This window comes from Callorhinchus milii, unplaced genomic scaffold (genome assembly GCF_018977255.1).
Source record: "Callorhinchus milii isolate IMCB2004 unplaced genomic scaffold, IMCB_Cmil_1.0 Scaffold23, whole genome shotgun sequence".
NCBI lineage: Eukaryota > Metazoa > Chordata > Chondrichthyes > Chimaeriformes > Callorhinchidae > Callorhinchus > Callorhinchus milii.
In genome coordinates, this window is record NW_024704764.1 from 4,460,626 (window position 1) to 4,486,798 (window position 26,173).

Consider the following 26,173-nt stretch of genomic DNA (forward strand, 5'->3'; position numbering starts at 1 on the left):
TTGGCTGCATTATTAACACCCACAAATATAGTCAATTCACTTTACAGTATATTCTGTGAAGCGCTTTGAGACATCTAGAAGATGTGAAAAGCGCTATATCATATGCAAAGACTATTATTATTATTATTACTATAATAAGTTGTTGGGAACACTCAACAGGTCAGGCAGCACCTATGGAGAAAGGAAAGTGAGTCAACATTTCGGGTCCAGGAACCTTCATCAGAACCGGGGCATGTTGGGAGGGGGAGGCTTTTAAGGTCCAACAGCCAACAGAGGGGAAAGGCAGGGCAAGGAAGACAAAGGAAAAAATAGGGTAGAGGACAGATGTTAAAGGAGGGGGAGGGGGGGAGATATAGCAAGAAAACAGGGGAATAGGTGTTAATAATGCAAATTTGATTTATTTTCCCCAAACAAATTTCCCTTTGTTTTGCATCATTAACATCTCTTTAACCCATCATCCCGTCCTCTACCCCATTTTCTCCTTTGTCTACCTTGCCCTACCGCCCCCACTCTCTGTTGGTCCTTTAAAGCTTCTCCTTCCTAACATGCCCCAGTTCTGACGAAGGGTCATGGACCCGAAAGTTGACTCAATTTCCTTCCTCCATAGATGTTGCCTGACCTGCTGTGCGTTCCCAGCGACATCTCTTTTTGCTTCAGATTTCCAACATCTGCAGTATTTTGTGTTTTGTTTTTAAAAACTTGCGCCAGCAGCCCAATTCAAGTTCTAAAATTAAATCAAAACCAAAACGCACCGCTTTGATGAACTTCTCTGACAGCAGGCATTTTGACCCAAAGCTCTTAGCTTGAAGGGTCATATTCTCTTTTGTCTGGGAGTCAAACGTTGGGTTTTCAATCAAACTGTTCACAAACACCCACAGGTGGTTCTTAACCTAGAAAATCAAATCAAGATTTAGTCACAAATATCCACATGAAAACAGAATTAAATTGATCATTTTTGAAAAATCATGTCTCTTCTCATTTAGAAAAAGACCTTAGTTCGGAAAGATAACAACAATTATGTATTTGATTGATGTTTATTGAAGTATTACCTGAAATGGCTTCACTGCAACACCACCTTTATTTTTCTTCTTAACAACCTCAATCAACTTGTTGACCAGCTGGTCAGTGACATAGTCAACATGTCTCCCACCCTAGAAATAAAATACAAGTCAATCTCTGGTCAATTTATCTCGTCGGCCACCTATAGCCTTACATGAAATGATTTTAAGTATTTAAATCTAGTTCCCTATCAATCTGAGCTGTACAAAAAACAGACAAAATGAAACTGTATAAACAATAATGCTCTTTGCAGTTCCTAATCAAAATTTGATTTGAATGTTTGCATTAATCATATTGTAATACTGTATGAACATACTATATTTGAAGCTCACCTTTGTGGTGGCGATGCTATTTGCAAAGCTTATCTGCTGAAATCCTTTCTCACTCATGGTCACACAAACTTCCCATCGTTCACTCACAACTTCATGGATCACTCTGAGTGGGCTGCCAGTTTCATCAACTTTGTCTTTTAAGTAAAGATCAACATAACTACGGAATCCAGACACCTGCAACAAACAGACAAGTCGGATATCAACAATTCAAAAACTTGCCCACAATTTGTTCCTTCAATTCAGAACGTGGAGTACTGTAGCTCAGACCTACTTTAGGATAGAGTATTCGTCTCACAATCTAAGAGACCTGGGTTCAATTCCCGGTAGGGCACAATGTTGGGGAAGTTTCCTTACTCCACACGCCTGTTTACCTAGCAGTAAGTAGGAACCCGGTATGTCTTATAGGATGGCTTTAAATAAAAACAAGCTTCTAAATAAAAAACTATCTTTTGTTTGAACTACAAAGATCTTCCCAGAACAGATAACCAGTATTTTCACTAAACAAACTTCCTTCAACAAGATTTTGCACCTCTTAAAAGGCATAGCTCTTTTACTCTTTACAAATTTCAATTTTGATGTTTTACCAAGTATTTATTTCAAGTTGGCTACTTCATAAATTAGAAAGGTCTTGATTATTATCCTTGCTGCACCCATTTCCAAGCCCATTTGTTAAACTTACAGGTAGTTTCTTTCCATTCAGGAAAACTTTAACTCCTTTGCAGGTTCCAGCAACATCATACGCTCTCCGTGCCATAATCGCTACAATATCTTTATCAAGGATCTGCATTTTGAATTTGGCTAAATCTGGTCGAAAGGTAATACAAGTGAAGTCATCGGCATCGAAGGGTTTGATTTTTGGCTCCTCCGCCGACCCCATGTTGCCCGTCCAGGTCTGCAAAGAAAAGGTTGAACAAACCAATAATATGGAATTCCGAACCTTTTTATTAAACATTAAGAGCGTAGTTTGGAAACTATTTTTGGAGAAATTAAAATGTAGGCCCAGCAGCATTTAACTGTAATACTGGACACAACAATTCCTCAAACCAGCTTGCGGATGTAGATTTAATGCACATATACCACAAACTACAGAAGAATGAATTTTATAAACGATTGTATTTCAGATTCATGTAAGGCTGCCTGCTACCTGCAGTTGCCAGGGCACTGAACTTACCTGTTTGAAAGACTTCTTGTATTCCCTGCAAGCAGTTTCTACTGTAAATTTTGTACTGAAAATATTACAGAGCTTCGCACCATAACCGTTTCGACCACCTGAAAGAAACAACACAGGTTTATCTTCTAAATAATGAGGACTTAAGTTGTGGAGTCCTGTAGCTCTGTGGTTAGAGCACTCGCCTTGCAAACCTGGGTTCAATTCCAGGCAGGTCAGGGCGAAACCTTGGGCAAGTTTCCTTACTCCACACGCCTAATAATAATCCCTCCAAAACAAAAATAAATTGGTCATTTTCAATCCACGACTGTTTGTGGGACACTGCTGTGCGCAATTGGCTGCAGCGTTCGCCCACAAATATACAGTCAATTCACTTTACAGTATATTCTGTGAAGCGCTTTGAGACGTCAAGATGTGAAAAGCGCTATATCAAATGCAAGGATTATTATTATTATTAAACATATTGAATATTTTGAAGCAAAGATCTCAGAAGGATATTGCATAGTGACACTAATAGAATCATGGTAGTTTACAGATGGGAAACAATTTGTTTCATTATGGCTGGAATACTAAAATAGAGTTATATTATTCCATTATTTAGTAGTATGAGAGATAGCTGTATATTTTCATAGTTAGCACCATTTTGCTTAGTGAATGGTTTTGGGATTTCCGATCCCTAGAGTTCGAAATATGACCCGACAATCCAAGATGGTGCAATAATTCTTTTAAAACAAACTTCAGGACGCTGGCAAGAATAATAATAATTATCCTCACATTTGATATAGTGCCTTATGACATAATTGAGATGTATCAAAGAGCTTCATAGGACATACTGTCCTTCTGGTACCAGAAGTGGAAGTACAATAATAATCCTTGCCTTATCATATCGTCACAGGATTTACTGTAATGTGTTTTTTGACTGGGTCTTTTGAGAATGAAATGCAGCAGCGAGTTGCACAAAACAAAGCAATGTACCACAAACAGCCATGGAGCGAGTGACCAATTTTATGTGGGGGATTGTTGGCCAGGACACTGGGAGAAACTCCCCTGTCTTTTTGAATAATGCCATGGGATTTTTGAATGTCCACTTGAACAGCCAGAAGGGACTTCAGTTTAACGTCTCACCCAGGGACCCTCCCTCCAGGGGGCCGCGAGACACAGCTTGAGAAGCCCAGCTCTGGACAAGCATTTCTCATGATACAAAACCCAGTCTTTGACCTATTTCACCCACAAAACAGATTCTCCAGACAATGACAGCACACAGATTTTACAAGGAGAATGTTTAGCCGTCCCACACATTCCTAGATGCTAGGCATTTTATAATTATGTTTCTGTTGAAAAAGGCACAAGTCAATATGATAAACATCCTCAGGTTAAAATGAAAAACAAAATTCTAAAGTTACCAGTGACTTTCTTCTGATCATCATCGTAGTTGCTAGAGGTCAGTAGTTGCCCAAAGATGAGATTGGGAACATAAACCTTCTCTACTTTATGCTGCACAACAGGAATACCCTTGCCATTGTTCCACACACTGACTGTGTTATTTTCACTGTGAACAAGAACCAAAAAAGTTTAATTGGTAATTATCTTACTAGCTGAAGAAAATGCAACTATTGAATAAAGTGGAATGGTGAGAGTGGTGAGTTGGGTCTGCTGAGAGACTAACTTGAAAAACTTGCTAATTGACTGTATTTTGTGGGTGAAACGCGCAGCCAATTGCTCACAGCAGTGTCTCACAAACAATAATTTTTTAAAAGGAATTATTAGCCCTGCAAAAGTGATCAGTCAATCAACTAACAACCGGATTACTACTTAATGCTAGGTAAACAGATGGGAAATGAAACTTGCCCAACGTTTTCCGTTGCCCAAGAATCAAACCCAGTCAAGTTCTCTAACCACTGAGCTACAAGCGGTAGTTGATCGATAAAATTCCAACCTGTCTTCTAAGAGGTAGTTGAGATAGTTGGCCAGAGTTTCTACATTCACTGTGCATTTGCCCAGATGACCCGTAGGAAGCTTGCCGTGCCGGTAGCGGCTACCCGATGCAATGACCCAGAAATTAGCCATTTGTCAGCATAGGAGCCATCTCGCTAAGGTGAATGGGACCCACATTCCACTGGAACTACAAGTCAACCTGTGCTACAACAAATAATGGCTTCTACTATATTCAGTTTTATAAACCAAGACATTATTACAAACATAGGGGGAAAAAATCCACAAGTTGCAAAATATTAAACAGACTTACGGATCAATACTGATTTTGATACAGGTCATGTGTTTATCCCTCTGCTTGTTATCTGCTGCATTCACTGTGTTTTTAAAAAAAAGCTATTTTACCATCAATTCAACCTTACTTTTGAAAATGACAAATTCATTCAAAAATGTACACTTACCTAGAATTTCATCAAATATCTTATACAAGCCAGGAACAAAAGTCACTTCCCGGTTATTCATGCCATCTTCATCATATACCCACATTTGCTACAAAGGTCAACAGATAGATCATATTTAGAATGACAACAATATTTAGCAATTTTGAACAAACTTAATATAGTAAACCTCAAATAATTCGCATCAGTTGGGACCATACATTTAATATTACTTATTTAAATAATTAACTCATAAGTATTTAAGTATGAATCATGTGAAACTTGCACAAGTCGTATCATATATGACTTACGTAAAGTTATTTACAGATTGGATTTTATGTGACTTACACATAACAAATACATATGTACTGAACTGTCTGGTGACAACAATGCAAGGTTTCTGTACCATGTTTAACCTATGCATTTTAAAGCCTATTCTTTCTATATACAGTACTGCACCTCAAGTGCAGAAAACATGTTCTGGCAACGATGGCACAACAACAGCATTCAGCAAGCCCAGTTCTACAAAAAATCCTCTTATTATTGATCTTATTAATCAATAAGCACACCTCCATTAATAGAATTAAATGAGTTAATGACTGAAGAAGCCTGAAACATAATTCTTAACACTTTGATCCCTGTAACCCAATCTACCAAAATTCTGCAAAATGGTTCAGTTCTGTACCTGTGTAACTGGCTCCACGGATCCAATGTAACTGTCAGGGCGGAGCAAAATATGCTCCAATTGAGTTTTTTTCTGGTAAATTCTTTCCACAGACAGCCTCCGAGAATCATGGTCACCTTTCTTCGTCTTATTTGCAGCCGAATGATTAGAAAACAAAGGCTGCGTGTGCACAAAAAAGGCAGATTAGCGCAAGTAGTTCAGAATTATTGATGGACTATAGCAGAACACAAATAATACAATGAATATGGGGAACTGACTCTTCTGTTGACTTAGTGCTCCGATAGGTCAAGCCTGTGAGGCACCTGAAGGTGAGGATGAAGATCTTAAATGTGAACCACAGAGATATGTAGCCAGTCAACGGGAGGGAGTGCTGCCTGCAAAGTTATGAATGATCTGGAATTTGTGGAGGATAGAGCGCATGATCGAGGGGTTTGGCAATGACAATGGTGTGAACAACAAAATTACATTTGTATAGTGTCTTGCACGTCAGATTCTGGATGTATTGGGAGAGATAGACGTTTTTATTCATCCAGAACTCTGCAGCCCGTGTCTTCTGCCATACCAGGCTCCGTGACCCTATCACCCCCATCCTCACCCGACTCCACTGGCTTCCCATAACACAAAGGATACAGCTCAAGATCCTGTTCCTCACCGGCAGGCCTTCAGCCACTCTGCCCCCACCCTCTGGAACTTTATTCCGCATCCCTCCGTCTCGCCCCCTCCCTTGCCTCCTTCAAGACCCACCTCTTTTACTGTGCTTTCGATCACCCTACTTACACCCCTGCCCTCCACTCCCCGATCCTGACCCCCAGCTTGGGTCGGAAACACTGATTGTACAGCGCCTTGGGACATCCTCCCAACGTGAAACGGCGCTATACAAATGTAATTTTGTTGTTGTTGTCTTCACATTTCTCCAAGAATCTGTGACATTTCAGATACCAGCTGAGCAAACCTCACTCTTTTTGGGCAGTGACAATGACACATGTAAAACCCATCGTCATGGAGCCTCCAAACAAAATCCATGCATCTCCCTACACATTGGAATTCCCCCGTGTACTGGAACTGAATGCGCACTCGCTCCCTCCTGACCTGCTCACACCTCCAACTTTAAAAATATTGGTCAATCAAACCACGACTGTTTGTGGGACACTCCTTCGTGCAATTGCCTGCTGTGTTTCGACGACAACATATGCAGTCAATCCACTTTACTGTGTATTCTGTGAAGCGCTTTGAGACGTCTTGAAGACCTGATAAGGCACTGTATCAAATGCAAGGATTAATATTATTATTCCTTTTTTGCTCAGCTAATGCCGGGCGTCCCACCGAACAGCACCAGCGTGATTTGGTGACGAGATTGTCTGAGGGGCAAAGGGATCAAATGCTTGTCCAAATTCTTCCAAGGACACAAGCATTTGAATTCTCAACAAGGAACATTTGAATCCAAGCATCCCGCCTTTCATGGAGGAGATGAGATGGCTGCCCAGAGACTAGCAAATGGTTGCCAGGTTTTGGGTGAAGAGGCACAAACGCAACAAACTTTCTTGGATTTTAGTTTATCAGAACTTTAAAACCTTCCCACCACTTCTGATTTTTTCTTAGTTGGGACAGTGTCGTGTACATTTGAACAGAGTACAACAACAAAAAGCTTGTATCACTCCTTTCACGCCAGGAGGAAGAACACTCTGCAAACCTACAGGATTACACCTCCACCTCAAAAAAATACACTTGTGTGTGTGTGTGTATATACATATATAAAAAGAGAAAGTGGGATGGGGGAAAGAGAAGAATCTTTGCTTCGTTATAAGAAAGGCGGGTGTGGGGAGTCTGCAGTCAAAGCCACAACAAAGAAACACACTCCTTCCCCGACATAGGCGTTGGATTCACTTCCCGCCTAATCTCAGAACCTCGGATAAATGTGAAGAGAAAATCGTTTGCTGCCCCAGTCACTAACAACACTTTTATGGCTTTAACATGAGGTGAAGTTTCAAATAAAACAGGACAGAGCTTTACCTCGCGCCTTTATAATTAATAAAGTCAGACAATGAGAAACGACCTCCTCAGCCTCCCCCCAACAAGGATCACCCCCCCCCCAACAAGGATCACCCCCCCAACAAGGATCACCCACCCCAACAAGGATCACCCCCCAACAAGGATCACCCCCCCCAACAAGGATCACCCCCCCCCAACAAGGATCACCCCCCCCAACAAGGATCACCCCCCCCAACAAGGATCACCCCCCCCCAACAAGGATCACCCCCCCAACAAGGATCACCCCCCCAACAAGGATCACCCCCCCCAACAAGGATCACCCCCCCAACAAGGATCACCCCCCCCAACAAGGATCACCCCCCCCCAACAAGGATCACCCCCCCCAACAAGGATCACCCCCCCAACAAGGATCACCCCCCCCAACAAGGATCACCCCCCCCAACAAGGATCACCCCCCCAACAAGGATCACAACCCCCTCCCCTCCCACAGACATAATAAACAGACATGTGGACTCGCTACAGAGCGCGGGGTATGAGCGAGAAGCGGGCACTTACCCTCAGGGGGCTGGAGTTGGGGCTGCAGGACAGCTCGGTGGCCATGAGGTGATCGGGGAAAAACGGGCTTCACGTAACGACGAAAAAAAGAGGCGCGAGCGGCCCGGGAGAGAGAGAGAGAGAGAGAGGGGCTCGAGTCCTGGCGAGAAGGTCCGTAACAAGTGTGAGTAGCAGTGACTGACTGACTGGATGCCCGGGTGGGTGACTGACTGGATGCCCGGGTGGGTGACTGACTGACTGACTGGATGCCCGGGTGGGTGACTGACTGACTGACTGGATGCCCGGGTGGGTGACTGACTGACTGACTGGATGCCCGGGTGGGTGACTGACTGACTGACTGGATGCCCGGGTGGGTGACTGACTGACTGACTGGATGCCCGGGTGGGTGACTGACTGACTGGATGCCCGGGTGGGTGACTGACTGACTGGATGCCCGGGTGGGTGACTGACTGGATGCCCGGGTGGGTGACTGACTGACTGACTGGATGCCCGGGTGGGTGACTGACTGACTGGATGCCCGGGTGGGTGACTGACTGACTGACTGGATGCCCGGGTGGGTGACTGACTGACTGACTGGATGCCCGGGTGGGTGACTGACTGACTGACTGGATGCCCGGGTGGGTGACTGACTGACTGACTGGATGCCCGGGTGGGTGACTGACTGACTGGATGCCCGGGTGGGTGACTGACTGACTGACTGGATGCCCGGGTGGGTGACTGACTGACTGGATGCCCGGGTGGGTGACTGACTGACTGGATGCCCGGATGACGTAGCCGTTGGGCGCCAGATTTTCAAAATTTTCCGACCAGCCCCGCCCCTTCCACAGCTCCAGCCAATCAAACTGCCGTCGCCCAAACCCCGGCCAATCCATGGCACACACTACATTCAAACGGCTCCCAACCGTCCCTGGGCGCACGCTGATTGGCTCCTCCCCACCCGCAAAGCAACACGGGAGTTGTAGTTTGAGTGCAAAGCTTTAGTCAGTTAGCGTGACACACAGCAACATCCCACAAACAGCTGTGAAGCCATGGGCTTCCCTGGGGTGCTGTTGGCCGGGTCACCAGGAGAGACATCCTGGTCAATATCCACCTCAACAGGCACAGGTGCGTCCTTGGTTTAACGACTCATCCGAAGGACGGTCGAAGAGAAAGGTCTTCAGCTGTAAGGATCTGGGTAAGGACAGGGCAAGGCGGAGGGGTTGAGGAAGAGAACTCCAAAGCTTTGGGGCATAGTGGCTGAAAGCCAAGGCTGAAGGGCGGTGGAGCGGAGGGGACGAGGGACAAGCAGGAGGACAGCACCACTGAGCGGAGGCAGAGGCGGAAGGTGATGGAGTGAGGAGTAAATATGTCGGAGGGATAGGGCGGTTCTCGGGTGTGAAGGCATTTGCAGATAAGTGTGAGAATCTTGAAGTTGATTCGTTCTGTGATAGGGAGCCGATGGAGCCTGGTATGGACTGGTTTGATGGGGGCACAGATTTGAGAGCGAGTGAGTACACAGGCGGTGGAGTTTTTAATTAGTTGGTCAGTGGAGCTGAGGAGGAGGGCCGTGGAATCATCAAGGCGGGAGGTGACGAAAGCACATGAGGTACTGTTGGAGGTGGGCAATGTGATGGAGTTGGAGGAAAGTGGTCTTGGTTAAGGACGAGATGTGGTGTAGGAAGCACAGCCCGGGTTGAACCTGATGCCTGGGTAACATACCGGTTCAGTAACTATTAGGGAAAGGCTGAGCAGGTCAGCGCTACAGGAGAGAAGACTGACGGGAGCCAAGCAGTATGACTTTTGTCGACTTTCAGCTGCAGGAAGATTACGCTTATCCAGGCCTTGATGTCTGACAAACAAGCTGACAGAACAGCAGACCTTGGATAATCAAGTTGTAATCAAACCAATTGTAACCTAAATATCTATCTGAAATGCTTTACTTTCTTATGTTTCTTTTACTTTGAATTTGATATAGTACCTTATCACGTCTTTGAGACGTCTCAAAGCACTTCACAGGATATGCTGTAAAGTGAATTGACTGTATATTTTATGGGCAAAATGCAGCAGTCAATTGCACACGGCAGTGACCGATAAACAGTCGTGGATTGAAGTGACCAATTTATTATTATTTTTTAAGGAATTATTACCCCCGGAAAAGCGATCCACCAATCGACTAACAACCGGGTTCCTACTTACTGCTGGGTAACCAGAGGCGTGGGGAATAAGGAAATTTGCCCCTATAGAGTATTTGTTCATTACAGTCTGCACCTATCGCTCAAGCCTCCAATTCTGTTCTCACGCAACTGCTTAATCTTATTTTTTTAAGGAAATACAACCATGAGAAATAGCAAACCTCCCTGGCAACTCTAGATGATGACTGCATATTGAAATCACAAAAACAACAACTCTGGAAATTGCTTTCACCCTTTATGCAGAAGAAATTTCAATTTTTAAAAGTTGTGCTTCAAAGGGTTAGTAATAAGAGAATGAGTGAGGGGTGTAAAGCAGAGAAAGGATTGATAAATGAAAAGATCAATTGAGTTTTGAAATGATTGAGAGAAGCATTGTATGGAAAACCAAGAAGAAAGCAAATGAACTGTGGAAACTGTAATGACTGTAGTGAGCCATGAAATTGGATTGAACGTGAGAGGGTTTTAAAGAAAATATGTTACCTAGAATAGATGCTTACAGTGAGGATGCATGGATGAGGAAGATCTGATGGAGGTGTTCAAAATGATGAGGGGTTTTGGTCAGGTAAACAGGGTGAAACTATTTTCACTAGTCTGTGAATGATTACTGGAGGTCATCAATTTTAGATTATTATTTGAAAAGGGAGCTTAGGATAAACATTGCAGAGAAAGAGTGGAGGAATGAGATTGGAGTAGACAGTTTTGCAGGGCACAGATACAATGGCTGAAATTGCTATGATTTTATCACATTGGCTTTCTTTTGCAAAATATTTATTAATTTTCTCCCCTCTTTAATTAGCTACATCATGGACACCCTATTATTTTATGTACTTTGACTTCTTTACTCCTCATCTGAACTCCGCCCCTCTGGCCTACCTCCCGCACCTCACTCTCTCTCTTCCACAACTCCCACTCCACCACTCTTGACGCCCTTGCTCCCCTCACCTGAACCGCCTCCTACACAAGAACCTCACCCTGGTACACCAGCCACCTCTGCTACCTCAAGGTTCAGGTGCGGGACACTGATTGCACCTGGCTCAATTCTGACCTAATGGTCCACTGGCAGATCTGGCTGGACCACATCAAAACGTACTGCTCCACCATCGCCTCCGCCAAATCATCCTTCTATTCCAAGATAATCTTAGAAGCGAAGGACAACTCAGGGCTCCTAATCTCCATCACCAACCAACTTCTCCATCCACCCTCCCACGCCTCGCCCATTCCCTCCTCAACAGCAACAATAATAAAATTACATTTGTATAGCACCTTTCACGTCGGGAAAGGCGCTGGACAGACAGAGTTACGGACCCGAGCTGAAGGTTGGGGTCGGGGTGGGTGGAGATCAGTGGGGGAAAGAGGGAGATCGAAAGCACTGTTGAAGAGGAGAGTCTTGAGATGGGTCTTGAAGGAGGCAAGGGAGGGGGCGAGGTGGAGGGACTCCGGGGTGGAGTTCCAGAGGATGGGGGCAGAGTGGCAGAAGGCCCGGCCGCCAATGGTAGGGCAGGTGAGGCGGGGGACATGAAACAGGCCAGAGCCTGCTAAGAGGGAGTGGGCAGGGGTTTAGGAGGTTGCAGAGGTAGGGGGGAGCGAGGCCATGGAGGGCTTTCAAGGAGTTGGGGAGGCCGACATGTAAGTCAAGCCTTGATGTTATGAATGTGCGTATATAAATAAATAGTATGTAAATAAAGGCAGCAGAATAGAGGAGCGAGAAGGCCCTGGTTCCTCGCTTGAGAATTGTGGGAGATAGTAGTGCCCGACACAGGATAATGGGCGCTTCTTTGAAAATATTGAATTTGAAGTGGATGTTTTTTTCTATGTTACAGGTGTGTTTTCCTTCCACAAGGAATGTATTGTTTATATAATTTCTTGGGGAGCGCTGGCCTCAAATGTGAATAAATACAGCAGTCGTCCATTTTCCTAAATTTGGCAGGAGAAGAAGCGAGGGATTACTTTGCAATTACAGAGATAGATATGGACATGCCATTAGATGAGATGAGAAAGGTCATGCGGGAAAGATGCTGTGGATATTACAATGTCACAGTAGATAGATATAAATTTGGAACAAGGAAGCAAGGGCCTACGGAATAATTTCATCAATACTGTGTGGTATTACCCTCACTCAGTAAAACATGTAATTATGGAGCTTGAAGAGAAAAGATGATCAGAAACCAAATTGTGATAGGATTGAAAGATAATAAAATACATAGCAAGCTCTTAAAAGAGGAGATTTTAACACTCCAAAAGCTCTGAAAATTGTCGGTATAAAAATAATGGCCAAAGCATACATGGGGGACATTGTTAGAAATACAGAAGGTCTGATGGAAATTGATGAATTAGCTAAATGAAGAAGCTGGGATGATTCAAATGAGGAATGTGGAGTATGGAAGATATACAGGCTTAAAGGCAAAGAAATATAAAGGAAACATGTGGGAAGTGTGGATTAGTACATCCTTTTTGGAGATGTTCAGCAGAAGGAAGAAAGTGTTATATGTTTCATCGGTATGGGCACCACTCAAGACAATGCAGAAATGGACAAAGAACCCTTAAGGGGCTATGGCAGAGGAACCCAGGAGAAAAGGTGTACAGGACAAAATGAGTATAGAAGGCCAAATGAGCCACAGTGAACTAGAATAGAGCAAATAAGATCAAGGCAATATGAAATAAGGGACAATTCGGATATGGAATCCGAAATGACTGAACAAGAAGTATAATATTGATGCAGTAAAAATCATTAAGAGACTGCATACACGAAAAGAGAAAAAGGAGTGGATGATGTCTCTGTGGTGAACAGAAGAAAGGAAATGCTTAAGGTGCCAATTGGATACAGGATCTCAGACCAGTGTAATGTGGTTAGAAGAGAATATACAGCTGGGAGAACCCAATAAAGACAAATTGAAAAAGAGGAAATGCCGACTATTGGCCTATAATAACAACAACAACAAAATTACATGTGTTCAGCGCCTTTCATGTCGGGAGGACGTCCCAAGGCGCTGGACAGACAGAGTTTCGGACCCGAGCTGGGGGTCAGAGTTGGGGAGGATGGAGGGCGGGGGGGGGGAAGCAGGGAGATTGAAGGCATGGTCGAAGAGGAGGGTCTTGAGATGGGTCTTCAAGGAGGCAAGGGAGGGGGCAAGGCAGAGGGACTGCGGGATGGAGTTCCAGAGGGTGGGGGCAGAATGGCAGAAACCCTGCTTGCCAATAGTGGGGTGAGCAAGGTGGGGAACGTTGAGTAGGCTGAGCGGAGGGAGTGATCAAGATGGTAGGGGGTTAGGAGGTCACAGAGTAGGGGGGAGCAAGACCATGGAGGGCTTTGAAGGTGAGGACCAGGATCTTGAACTGAATTCTCTGTGTGATGGAAGCCAATGGAATTGGGTGAGGATGGGGGTGATAGGGTCACGGAGTTTGGTGTGGGAGAGGACACAGGCTGTAGAGTTCTGGATGATCTGTAGCCTGTGAAGGGAGGAGTTGGGGAGGCCGACAGGCAATGAGTTTGCAAGCTTGAGTCTTGATGTAATGAAAGCATGTATGAAGGTTTCATAACCAGTGTTTTATATCGGTTAATCGTAACCTCCTGACTCTTGTACTGTATGCCCTATTTATAAAGCCTAGTATCCCATATGCCCTTTTTACAGCTTTATCTACCTGTTCTGCCACCTTCAAGGATTCATTTACCTGCACCCCCAGGTCTCTTTGTTCCTTCACACACCTTAAGATTGTATTACCAGCCTGCATTGCCTCCCCTCATTCTTTCTTCCAAAATGCATTATCTCGCATTTCTCTACATTGAAACTCATCTTCCATGTGTCGCCCATTTTACTATTCTGTCTATATCTTCCTGCAGTTGGCTCCTATCCTTCTCACTGTTTACCCCCTACCTAACTTTATGTCGTCCGCAAACTTGGAAATGGTACTTTCTATACCCAAGTCCAGATCATTTATGTATATTAAGAAGAGCAGTGGTCCTAATACCGATCCCTGGGGGACGCCACTGTACACTTCCCTCCAGTCAGAAAAGCAGCTGTTCACCACAACTCTCTGCTTTCTGTCTTCCAACCAGTTCTGGATCCATGCTACCACTGTCCCCCTTTTATTCCATGGGCTTCTATCTTTCTTACAAGTCTTTCATATGGCACTTTGTCAAATGCCTTTTGGAAGTCCATATAAACTACATCAACTGCACTACCTTTATCCACCCGCTCCGTTACCTCATCGAAAAATTCTGTTAGATTTGTGAGACAACGAAGACAGACAACGCAAAGGCAGATAAGCACCTGGCAATTCTAGCCTATAGAAACATGCAGAAAGAGAATGAGGGACATTCACCAGCACAAACACTGATGTCAAGACAGTTAAGAAATTTGTTAATATAGGAAGAGAAAAAATTGAGACCACAGGTATAACACAATAGAAATTGAGGGAAAGCACAAAATGAACCAGGAAAGGAGAAAACTTTTCCAAGAGGAGAGAATCTGGTTCAGGAAGAAAAATCTGAAAAGAGAACGTAGGACAAAAGGAGAAATTTGGAAGAAGGATAAAAACCCAAGTTCATATTGGTTTAAAAATGATAAAGGAAAAATATATCGAAGGGCATCATGGAAAATACTCCAAAGAAGGACAGACGAAGAAAAAGAAGAGCAGAAGGAAGATCCGAGTATGTCAGAAACATCGAGAATCACCCCGGTCAGGAAGAGCAGTAAAACCAACAAGATTAATTGAACAAGACTGATACATAAAGAAAAACAAATAAGAAGAAACCAAAAAGGGGAAGATCTTGGATACTAATTAATAAATAAGGACCAATTGACTAGGACCAATGGAAGGAGATCAGGAGGGAGAGAAAAGCAGGAAGTAGAGAGAGGGTGTTTGGATTGACTGTTGGATTGTGCAACTGGAGATTAAAATAAAAGAGTCTTCTACTCATTGTTTGTTGAAAACGTGACAGACAGATTGATAAGGGGTTGGAAGGTCGAAGAGGTAGGAGGTTGCAAGGCCATGGAAGGCTTTGAAGGTGAGGTTGAGGATTTGAATTCAATCTTCTGAGGGATGGGGAGCCAGTGGAGCTGGCCGAGGGTGGGTGTGTTGGGGTCACGGAGCCTGGTGTGGGTGAGAACACGAGCTGCAGAGTTCTGTATGATCTGCAGCTTATGCATGGAAGAGTTGGGAAGGTCGACAAGCAGGACATTGACATAGTTGAGCCTGGATGTATGAGGGTTCGGCGGCGTGAGGCGGTGGTGAAGTTGGGCAATTTTGTGGAGGTGAGAAAAGGCAGATGGGTCATGGCACAGATGTGGGGGAGAAAGGACAGTTGAGGGTCGAAAAAGATGCCTAGGTTCCTGACTGACTTGATGAGGTGGAGTGTGCATAAGTGGATGCTGATGTTGCCAGTGTCTGAGTTGCTGGCACGAGCCAATCAAGAAAGCCTCAGTCTTGCTGACATTCAACTGCAGAAAGTTGGCTCTCATCCAGAACTTGATGTCAGATAGACAGTCTGTCAGGACATAAGTGGTCCTGGAGTTGAGGGAGGAGGCAGAGAGATAGAGTTGGGTGTCATCCGCGTACATGTGGAAGTTGACCCGTGTCTGCGGATGATGTCACCAAGAGGGAGCATGTACAGATTGAAGAGTAGGGAACTGAAAACAGAGCCCTGAGTTGATGGTGCGGGAGTTGGAGGAGAAGCCATTTGTGAAAACAAAGTAGAGCCGGTGTGAGAGACAGGATCTGAACCATTCAAGGACAGAACCTTGAAGGTTGAGGTGAGATGAGAGGCAGTGGAGGAGGATAGAGTGGTCCACAGTGTTGAAGGCGGCAGAGAGGACGAGGAGGTAGAGGGAGCCCTGGTCACAGAGAGGCTGAATAACATTTGAACCTTGATCAGGGTTGTTTCCGTGCTGTGGGCGGTAATTTGTGAGCAGGGATGGGTCCAGGGAATTTTTTTTAGGATAGGGTGATGATAGCTGTTTTTAAAGCGGTGGGAATGGTGCCAGTGGATAGGGAGAGGTTTATAATATCTGTGAGTAGAGGGGCAAGGAGGTGGAGTTGGGAGATAAGGAGAGGGGTACGATGGGGTCGAGGGAGCAGGTGGTGAGCTTCATGCATGTTATAGTGGTGGTGAGGAGAATGAGATAGGTTCGAAGGTGTGGAGGGAGTGAGGGATGGGTAGAGTCTGGAGTGTGAGGGAGAGATGGTGAGGGGGTGACGATTGGGAGGGTGAAGGCGGCTGAATGGATCCTCTTGAAAAAATCCAGCATCTCCTTGCAGTTGGAACTGGAGGAGAGGATGGGTGAAGCGGGAGAGGGTGGACGGAGGAGCCGGTTGGTGATGGAGAAGAGGAGCTTGGGGTTGTTCTTCGCCTCCAAGGACGATTTAGCGGAGTGAGGGCGGAGTGGTAAGTTTTAATGTGATCCAGCCAGATTTGCTAGTGGACCATTAGATCAGATTTGTGCGCACCTGAACCTTGAATGATCGGAGGTGGCTGGTGTACTATTTATGGGATGTTTTGGGCTATTTTTGAAGATTGTACTACTTTGGAGGCTATTTTGAGCAAGTTTGGGGATATTTTGAGCAAGTGTGGGGCTATTTTGTAAAATGGACTACTTCTGGGCTTTGGACGACAGTAAATATTTAATATACACGTCGGGCTACTTTAGGGCGTTTTGGGCTATGTTGGTGGGTTTGGGCTATTTCCCGGAAGCCAATGGGAGGTGATGAATTGTAGCACCGCCCACTGCCCCGACGTCACTTCCTGTTTCCGGCCTCCCGACAACTGAAGGTGAGAAGCCTTATTATTATTATATTATATTATCGACAGTTTTATCATCAACAAAAACACATTAAACGGGTTCTTACGCAGAGGCGGAGTCTGAGCTGAGCAACAGCGAGAAAAACAGTCAATAACAGCAAATATAATCAATAAAGAGCGTTAAACATTGTCCTCGGAGCAGAGAAGGTTCTAAACACTGGTTCGGCCTCAGCGAGTGGTCAGTTCTGGGCACTGTACTTTAGGGAGGATACAAAGGAGATTGACCAGGATGGTACCAGGGATGAGGAGAGGCGAGAGAAGCCGGGATTATTGTCCTTGGAGCAGAGAAGGTTAAGAGGAGTCTTAATAGAAATTTTCAAAATGATGAGGGGATTCGAGAGTGTGAACAAGGAGGAACTATTCCCACTGGCGGTGGGTCAGTAACCCGAGGACACCGATATAGAATAGTTGTTAAAAGAAACAGAGGGGAGGGGAGGAGAAATGTTTTCACAGCGAGTTGTTGGGATCCGGAATGCATTGCCTGAAAGGCTGGTGGCAGCCGATTCCATAACAACTTGTAAGAGAGAAGTAGATAATTATTTGGGGAGAACAAGTTTCCAGGGCTAAGGGGAGAGCGCGGGGGAGTGGGGTTGATCGGGGCTATGGGGAGAGAGTGGGGGAGTGGGGTTGATCAGAGCTATGGGGAGAGCGCGGGGGAGTGGGGTTGATCAGAGCTATGGGGAGAGAGTGGGGAGGGGGTTGATCAGAGCTATGGGGAGAGCGCGGGGGAGTGGGGTTGATCAGGGCTATGGGGAGAGAGTGGGGGAGTGGGGTTGATCAGGGCTATGGGGAGAGCGCAGGGCAGTGGGGTTGATCAGAGCTATGGGGAGAGAGTGGGGGAATGGGGTTGATGAGGGCTGTAGGGAGAGAGCGGGGGAGAGCGCGGGGCAGTGGGGTTGATCAGGGCTATGGGGAGAGCGCGGGGCAGTGGGGTTGATCAGGGCTGTGGGGAGAGAGCGGGGGAGTGGGGTTGATGAGGGCTATGGGGAGAGAGCGGGGGAGTGGGGCTGATCAGGGCTATGGGGAGAGCGCGGGGGAGTGGGGCTGATCAGGGCTGTGGGGAGAGAGCGGGGGAGTGGGATTGATCAGGGCTATGGGGAGAGCGCGGGGGAGTGGGGCTGATCAGGGCTGTGGGGAGAGAGCGGGGGAGTGGGATTGATCAGCGCTATGGGTAGAGAGCGGGTGAGTGGGGTTGATCAGGGCTATGGGGAGAGAGTGGGGAGTGGGTTTGATGAGGGCTGTAGGGAGAGAGCGGGGGAGTGGGTTTGGTCAGGGCTGTGGGGAGAGAGCAGGGGAGTGGGGTTGATCAGGGCTATGGGGAGAGAGTGGGGAGTGGGGTTGATGAGGGCTGTAGGGAGAGAGCGGGGAGAGCGCGGGGCAGTGGGGTTGATCAGGGCTGTGTTGAAGGAGTGAGGTTGATGAGGGCTATGGGGAGAGAGCGGGGGAGTGGGGTTGATCAGGGCTGTGGGGAGAGAGCGGCGGAGTGGGGTTGATCAGGGCTGTGGGGAGAGCGCGGGGGAGTGGGGTTGATCAGGGCTGTGGGGAGAGAGCGGCGGAGTGGGGTTGATCAGGGCTGTGGGGGAGCGTCGGGTTGATCAGGGCTGTGGGGAGAGAGCGGGGGAGTGGGGTTGATCAGGGCTATGGGGAGAGCACGGGGGAGTGGGGCTGATCAGGGCTGTGGGGAGAGCGGGAGGGGTGGGGTTGATCAGGGCTGTGGGGAGAGAGCGGGTGAGTGGGGTTGATCAGGGCTATGGGGAGAGAGTGGGAAGTGGGGTTGATGAGGGCTGTAGGGAGAGAGCGGGGAGAGCGCGGGGCAGTGGGGTTGATCAAGGCTGTGGGGAGAGAGCGGGGGAGTAGGGTTGATCAGGACTGTGGGGAAAGTGGGAGGAGTGGGGTTGATCAGGGCTGTGGGGAGAGCGGGAGGAGTGGGGTTGATCAGGGCTGTGGGGAGAGAGCGGGGGAGTGGGGTTGATGAGGGCTATGGGGAGAGAGTGGGGGAGTGGGTTTGATCACGGCTGTGGGGAGAGAGTGGGGGAGTGGGGTTGATCAGGGCTATGGGGAGAGCGGGAGGAGTGGGGTTGATCAGGGCTAAGGGGAGAGCGGGAGGGGTGGGGTTGATCAGGGCTGTGGGGAGAGAGCGGGGGAGTGGGGTTGATCAGGGCTATGGGGAGAGAGCGGGGGAGTGGCATTGATCACGGCTGTGGGGAGAGAGCGAGGGAGTGGGGTTGATGAGGGCTATGGGAAGCGAGTGGGGGAGTGGGGTTGATCAGAGCTATGGGGAGAGGTCGGGGGAGTGGGTTGATGAGGGCTATGGGGAGAGAGCGGGGGAGTGGGTTTGATCAGGGCTGTGGGGAGAGCGGGGGAGTGGGGTTGATCAGGACTGTGGGGAGAGCGGGAGGAGTGGGGTTGATCAGGGCTGTGGGGAGAGAGTGGGGTTGATCGGGGCTATGGGGTGAGAGTGGGGGAGTGGGGTTGATCAGGGCTATGGGGTGAGAGTGGGGGAGTGGGGTTGATCAGGGCTATGGGGAGAGCGCGGGGGAGTGGGGTTGATCAGGGCTGTGGGGAGAGAGCGGGGGAGTGTGGTTGATCGGGGCTGTGGGGAGAGCGCGGGGGAGTGAGGTTGATCAGGGCTGTGGGGAGAGAGCGGGGGAGTGGGGTTGATCAGGGCAATGTGGAGAGGTCGGAGGAGTGGGGTTGATCAGGGCTGTGGGGAGAGAGTGGGGGAGTGGGGTTGATCGGGGCTGTGGGGAGAGCGCGGGGGAGTGAGGTTGATCAGGGCTGTGGGGAGAGAGCGGGGGGAGTGGGGTTGATAATAATAATAATATAATAATAATAATAATCCTTGCATTTGATATAGCGCTTTTCACGTCGGGAGGATGTCCCAAAGCCCATCACAGAACACACTGTAAAGTGAATTGACTGTATATTTGTGGGCGAACGCGGCAGCCAATTGCGCACAGCAATGTCCCACAAACAGTCGTAGATTGAAAATGACCAATTTATTATTGTTTTTGGTTTTGGAGGGATTATTATTAGGCTCTGTGTGGAGTAAGGAAACTTGCCCAAGGTTTCGCCCTCTGCCGGGAATTGAACTCAGGTCTCTCACTTGCAAAGCGAGTGCTCTAACCACTGAGCTACAGGGGAGCAGGGGAGTGGCGTTGATCAGGTATATGGGGAGAGAGTGGGGGAGTGGGGTTGATCAGGACTGTAGGGAGAGCGCGGGGTTGATCAGGGCTATCGTGAGAGTGCGGGGGTGTGGGATTGATCAGGGGTATGGGGAGAGCGAGGGGCGAGTGGTGTTGATCAGGGCTGTGGGGAGAGAGCGGGGGAGTGGGGTTGATCAGGACTGTGAGGAGAGCGCGGGGTTGATTAGGGCCGTGGGAAGAGAGCGGGGCGCGAGTGGAGTTGATCAGGTATTGTGGGGAGAGCGCGGGGTTCATCAGGGCTGTGGGGAGAGCACGGTGGGAGTGGGGTTGATTCGAGCTATGGGGAGAGAGTTGGGGGAGTGGGGTTGATCAGGGCTATGGGGAGAGAGCGGGGGAGTGGGGTTGATCAGAGCTATGGGGAGAGAGCGGGGCAGTGAGGTTGATCAGAGCTATGGGGAGAGAGCGGGGGAGTGGGGTTGATCAGAGCTATGGGGAGAGAGCGGGGCAGTGAGGTTGATCAGGGCTGTGGGGAGAGATTGGGGGGAGTGGGATTGAATTGGAAAAGCTCTTTTTAAAGAGCCGCACAGACACGATGAGCCGAATGGCCTCCTTCTGTGCTGTGTAATTCTATGCTAAACAGCCTGTGGGCCCCTGAAGCAGCGAGAGAGAGAGAGAGAGAGAGAGAGAGAGACTGTGGGCTCTGGTGCAGGTCCAGGCTGCACCCTACTCTTCACCGAGCCAATACCGAAGCTCGGTGTTCTGTTCAACCCTCAGTTCTGTTCAACCCTCAGCTATCCTGACAACATTCGTGCTGTGACCCATCAACAACAACAACAACAAGATTGCATTTATAGAGCGCCTTTCACGTCGGGAGGACGTCACAAGGTGCTGGACCCATACCACCTTCCTCCACCTTCGCAATACTGCCCGTCTCTGCCACTAGTCTCTCACCGCAGGCCGCCGAGACCCTGATCCACACTTTCATTACATTCCGGCTCGACTACGCCAACTGCCTGCTTGCTGGACTTCTCAACTCTTCCCCCCACAAGCTGCAGATTATTCAAAATTATGCAGCTTGTGTCCTCTCCCCACCAGGCTCCGCAAAGCAATCACCCCCACCCTGACCCAGCTCCACTGGCTCCCAGCACTTAGAGGATCGAGTACAAAACCCTCACTTCAAAGCCCTCCATGGTCTTGCTCCCTCCTACCTCTCCGACCTCCTAACCCCATATCAGTCTGTCCACTCCCTTCACTCAGCCGACACCGACTGCTTCGCGGCCCCCACACTTCCTGCCCCACCATTGGCGGTCGGACATTCAGCATCTCTGCCCCCACACTGTGGAACTCTATCCCGTCTGAACACCTTCCTGTTTAACTGCGTCTTTGGTCACCCTCCCACCCCCACCCCTCTACTCTTCACTCCTCCTGATCCCAGCTGAAGTCCCAAAAGCCCTGATTGTCCATCGCCCTGGGACCTCTTTCCGATGTGAAGGGCGCTGTTCAAGTGTAATTTATTGTTGTTGAGAGAGAGCGACTGGTCCCCGGGTGCAGCTCCATCTTACCATAATAATAATAATCCTTGCATTTGATATAGCACCTTATCATGTCTTTGAGACGTCTCAAAGCGCTTCAAAGAATACACTATAAAGTGTAGTGACTGTGTTTTGTGGGTGAAACACGGCAGCCAATTGCACACAGTGATGTCCCACAAACAGTCGTTGATTGAGTGACCATGTTATTGTTTTGGAGGGATTATTACCCTTGGAAAGCGAACATGTGAGTGAACGTGAGGTGAATGTGTTGTTCACTATTTCCCTTTCTCACTTTACAGGATGTCGGCCTTCAGGCTCCTGTGGGCTCCATCCTGGACAGGTGTGTATAACTGTGCGCGCGCGTGTATGACTGTATTTTCCTGTCCGTGTCGCTGTCCGTGCCACTGTGTGTATCGCTGTGTGTAACCAGCACTTGTTGTGTCCACAGGGCAGTCTTTAGTTCCTGTGTCTCTCCGGCTCCTAAGTGTTTCAGCTCAAAGACCATCCTACAGTGAGTCACACTGTGTGTCTGTCTGCATCTCCCTCTGCTCCTCTTGAAGAGTATGTGAATCTGTCTCTCAGTCTCTCTCAGTCTCTCTCTCTGACTCATTCTCTCAGTTTGTCTCTCTCTGTCTCTCAGTCAGTCAGTCTCTCACTCTCTCTCTCTCTCTCTCTGACTCGGTCTCTCTCTGTCTCTCAGTCTCTCAGTCTCCCTGACGCAGTCTCTCTCTCAGTCTCTCAGTCTCTCTGTCTCATATAGAGTACGTCAATCAGAGAGATGAGGCCACTGACTTTAAGTCGCTGACAGACAACGCTGCCCGAGTGCTGATGTGGACTGAACTGTTCAGAGGTAACGGCACACGTCACATAGCTGTGTTTATCGTGTCTTTCTCACTCACTCACTCTCTCCCTCTGACTCATTCTCACTCACTCTCTCTCACACACGTTATAATATAATAGTCCCTACATTTGAATATAGGAACACAAGTAGACTGTTCAGTTTATTAAGTCTGTTCACCATTTCATTAGATAATAATTGATCTGAAACTTAAAAAACATTATCAAAAGCAAAAATTATTATTTCACTGGATACCGGTGCACACAAAACATTCACCTACCTCCCTCTTATATACTTCAACTGACCTAGCATCTACAACAATTGGTGTAGTGAATTCCACATTTATACAACCCTTGAATTGGGTTCACTCTAATTTGAGTCCCACTCCACCATCATAGGTATCTCCATAGTAATATAAATAATAATAATCCTTGCGTTGATATAGCGCCTTATCACATCTTCGAGACGTCTCAAAACACTTCACAGAATTTACTGTAAAGTGAATTGACTGTATATTTTGTGGGTGAAACCCTGCAGCCAATTGCACACAGCAGTGTCCCCACAAAACAATCGTGGATTGAGTGACCAAATTATTATTATTTTTATTAAGCAATTATTACCCCCGGAAAAGCGATTCGCCAATCGACTAACAATCGGGTTCCTATTTACTGCTAGGTAGACAGGCATGTGGAGTAAGGAAACTTTTCGCCCTGCCCGGAATCAAACACAGCTCTTGCTTGCTCTAACCACTGAGCTACAGGACTGAGCTATACACTCTCTCTCACGCACTCACAAATACACACTCTCACACACAGTCTCTCACACACTTTCTCACACTATGTCTCTCTCTCACACATTCTTTCTCAGCCTCTCTCTATCTCTCTCTCTCTCACTCTCTGTGTTACAGGGCTGGGGATGACTCTCAGTTACCTGTTCCGGGAACCAGCCACCATAAATTACCCCTTTGAGAAAGGCCCTCTGAGCCCCCGTTTCCGGGGGGAACACGCTCTGCGCAGGTATCCCAGTGGGGAGGAGCGGTGCATCGCCTGCAAACTCTGTGAGGCCGTGTGTCCAGCCCAGGTCTGTGTGTGTGTGTGTGTGTGTGTGTCCAGCCCAGGTTAGTGTATGTGTGTGTGTGTTTGTCCAGCCCAGGTGAGTGTATGTGTGTGTGTATGTGTCAGCCCAGGTCTGTGTGTCTGTCCAGCCCAGGTCAGTGTGTGTGTGTCAGTCCAGATCAGTGTGTGTGTTCAGCCCAGGTTATAAGAACATAAGAAATGCTGGATGAAAGCAGACCAAGGTCCATCTAGTTTGCCTTCCACCTTCTGGTGGTTGCCTGCACATATGTCCCAAACTCCCTGTATACTGTATCCTATAATGTTATTTCCTAAAACAAAACTATCTAATCTGTGTTTGAAAGAATCAACATTTCCTGCTTCAACTGTTTCCCTAAGGAGCCTGTTCCACATGTTCACTATTCGCTCACTGAAATAGTGTTTACGTAGATTTGTTCTTAATTTCCCCCCCTTCAGTCGCAGGCCATGTCCTCTGGTTTTACTATTCTGGACTAGTTGAAACAGCCCGTCATGATCTATATTGTTTTGCCCCTTTAGAATCTTAAGGACAGCAATCATGTCACCCCTCAATCTTCTCTTTTCCAGCGTGTACATACCCACGTTACTTAGTCGCTCCTCAGAGTCCAGTCCCTCCATTCCTTCAATCATTTTGGTTGCCCTCCTCTGATTCTCCAATATCCTTTTTGTCCTGCGGTGACCAGAACTGTACACAGTATCTAAGTATGGTCTTTCTTTCACACTCTTCCTCTCTGTCTCTCCCTCTCTCTCAGGCCATCACAATTGAGGCTGAACCGAGGGCTGATGGAAGCCGCAGGACCACGAGATATGACATTGACATGACCAAGTGTATTTACTGCGGTTTCTGTCAGGAGGCCTGTCCTGTGGACGCCATCGTGGAGGTGAGAGAGAGAGGGGCACATAAGAAACGGAGAGAGAGAGAGAGAGACGGAGAGGGAGAGCTGCGTTTATCGACAGGGAGGAGAGAGGGAGAGACGGGGGAGGGAGAGAGAAAGAGAGAGCCTGACAAACAGACATTAATTTGTCTCTGTTTCTCAGGATCTGAATTTTGAGTTCTCGATACAGAGAGAGACAGGGGGAGAGAGAGGGATAGAGAGACAGACAGACGGCGGAAGGAAAGAGAGAGCCAGAGAGAACATGAAAGACAGACACTGAGTTTGTCCCTGTTTCTCAGGGCCCAACAGAGGGAGATGGAGGGAGAGATAGAGCCGGGTTTAGAGATAGAGAGAGAGGAGGGAGGGAGATAATATATTATAATAATCCTTGCATTTGATTTAGTGCCTTATCACGTCTTCAAGACGTCTCAAGTGCTTCATAGGATACACTGTAAAGTGAATTGACTGTATATTTTGTGGATGAAACGGGGCAGCCAGTTGCACACAGCAGCGTCCCACAAACACTCACGGATTGAGTCACCAAATTATTATTTTTTGAAGGAATTATTACCCCCAGAAAAGAGAAAGGAGAGGGATGAGGGGAGGGGAGGGAGAGAGAAAGCTTGACAGACAGACACACAGACACTGAGTTTGTCCCCATGTCTCAGGGCCCGAACTTCGAGTTCTCGACGGAGACGCATGAGGAGCTTCTGTACAATAAGGAGAAACTTCTGAACAATGGAGACAAGTGGGAGGCCGAGATCTCAGCCAACCTGCAGGCCGACTTCCTGTACCGCTGATACTGTGTGTATGCTCCACGCTGACACGTGTGTGTAGGTGTGGTCCACAATGACACGTGTATGTGTGTGTGTGCCCCGCGCTGACACAAGTGTGCTCTGCTGTAAGCAGAGTTGTATCACCCAGAGACCCACAGTGCACTCTACATTTTATTAAAAATACTAACAATAATAATCTTTGTGAGTGTGTGTAGGAGTTCATATGAGTGTTTGTGTGTGTGTGTAAAAGCAGTGTGTGAGTGTGGTCTGTGTGTATGGTGTGTGTGTATATATATGAGAAAGTGAGTGTGTGTGGTGTGTTTGTGTGTGTGGGTGTGTATGGTGTGTGAGTGTTGTATGTCAGTGATTGTGTGCATTAGTGTGAATGGTGTGTGTATTGTGTGTGTGATGTGAGTGTGTGGGATGTGTGAGTGTTGTATGAGTGATTGTGTGTATTAGTGTGTATGGTGTGCATTAGTGCGTATGTGATGTGTTAGTGTGTGTGATGGTATGTGTGTTGTATGTATGAGTGTGATTGTGTGTTAGTGTCCTTGATGTGTTAGTGTGTGTTGTATGTGTGTGTTAGTGTCTGTAAATGATGGGAACTGGAGTTTATATTAACAACATGAGTTTCTCAGAAACATTTCAGTGTTTGTGAGAGTGAGAACACTTCGAGAGTGTGAGCGGGGCTGGGGTTTATATTAACACGTGTGTTTCTGTGTGTCCCTGTGTGTGTTTGTGTGGTGTGAGTGTGAGCGGGGCTGGGGTTTATATTAACACGTGTGTTTCTG

At 47.4% G+C, this 26,173-nt stretch overlaps 2 protein-coding genes across 2 annotated transcripts in view; one reads left to right on the forward strand and one right to left on the reverse strand.

Annotated features, from left to right (window-relative positions):
• The window catches only part of top2a (DNA topoisomerase II alpha), a 37,156-nt gene extending 28,871 nt beyond the window's left edge, over positions 1-8,285 (reverse strand). Inside the window, exons 1-10 of the mRNA XM_042343158.1 lie at positions 8,158-8,285; positions 5,614-5,772; positions 4,953-5,040; positions 4,805-4,868; positions 3,963-4,108; positions 2,563-2,660; positions 2,071-2,283; positions 1,392-1,565; positions 1,050-1,151; positions 753-890 (exon numbers count right to left, since the gene is read on the reverse strand). Coding sequence (XP_042199092.1) covers positions 753-890; positions 1,050-1,151; positions 1,392-1,565; positions 2,071-2,283; positions 2,563-2,660; positions 3,963-4,108; positions 4,805-4,868; positions 4,953-5,040; positions 5,614-5,772; positions 8,158-8,202 — 1,227 coding nt within the window. The 5' untranslated portion in view covers positions 8,203-8,285. The remainder of the gene's footprint in view (positions 1-752; positions 891-1,049; positions 1,152-1,391; positions 1,566-2,070; positions 2,284-2,562; positions 2,661-3,962; positions 4,109-4,804; positions 4,869-4,952; positions 5,041-5,613; positions 5,773-8,157) is intronic.
• Positions 8,286-9,191: 906 nt separating this feature from the next.
• Positions 9,192-25,578, forward strand: LOC103172416 (NADH dehydrogenase [ubiquinone] iron-sulfur protein 8, mitochondrial). The gene is made up of 7 exons (XM_042343160.1): positions 9,192-9,261; positions 22,102-22,142; positions 22,251-22,313; positions 22,563-22,652; positions 23,548-23,720; positions 24,484-24,612; positions 25,275-25,578. Exons 2-7 carry the CDS (start codon positions 22,103-22,105, stop codon positions 25,404-25,406), a joined length of 627 nt encoding a protein of 208 aa, XP_042199094.1. The 5' UTR covers positions 9,192-9,261; position 22,102; the 3' UTR covers positions 25,407-25,578.
• Positions 25,579-26,173: the final 595 nt, after the last annotated feature.

What these genes read in the sequence shown, in the direction of transcription:
- LOC103172416 (XM_042343160.1), top strand. Translation starts at nt 22,103, where the DNA reads ATGTCGGCCTTCAGGCTCCTGTGGGCTCCATCCTGGACAG. An exon ending in GTGGGCTCCATCCTGGACAG is followed by an intron (nt 22,143 to 22,250) that starts GTGTGTATAACT and finishes TTGTGTCCACAG; the next exon opens with GGCAGTCTTTAGTTCCTGTG. An exon ending in AGGCCGTGTGTCCAGCCCAG is followed by an intron (nt 23,721 to 24,483) that starts GTCTGTGTGTGT and finishes CCTCTCTCTCAG; the next exon opens with GCCATCACAATTGAGGCTGA.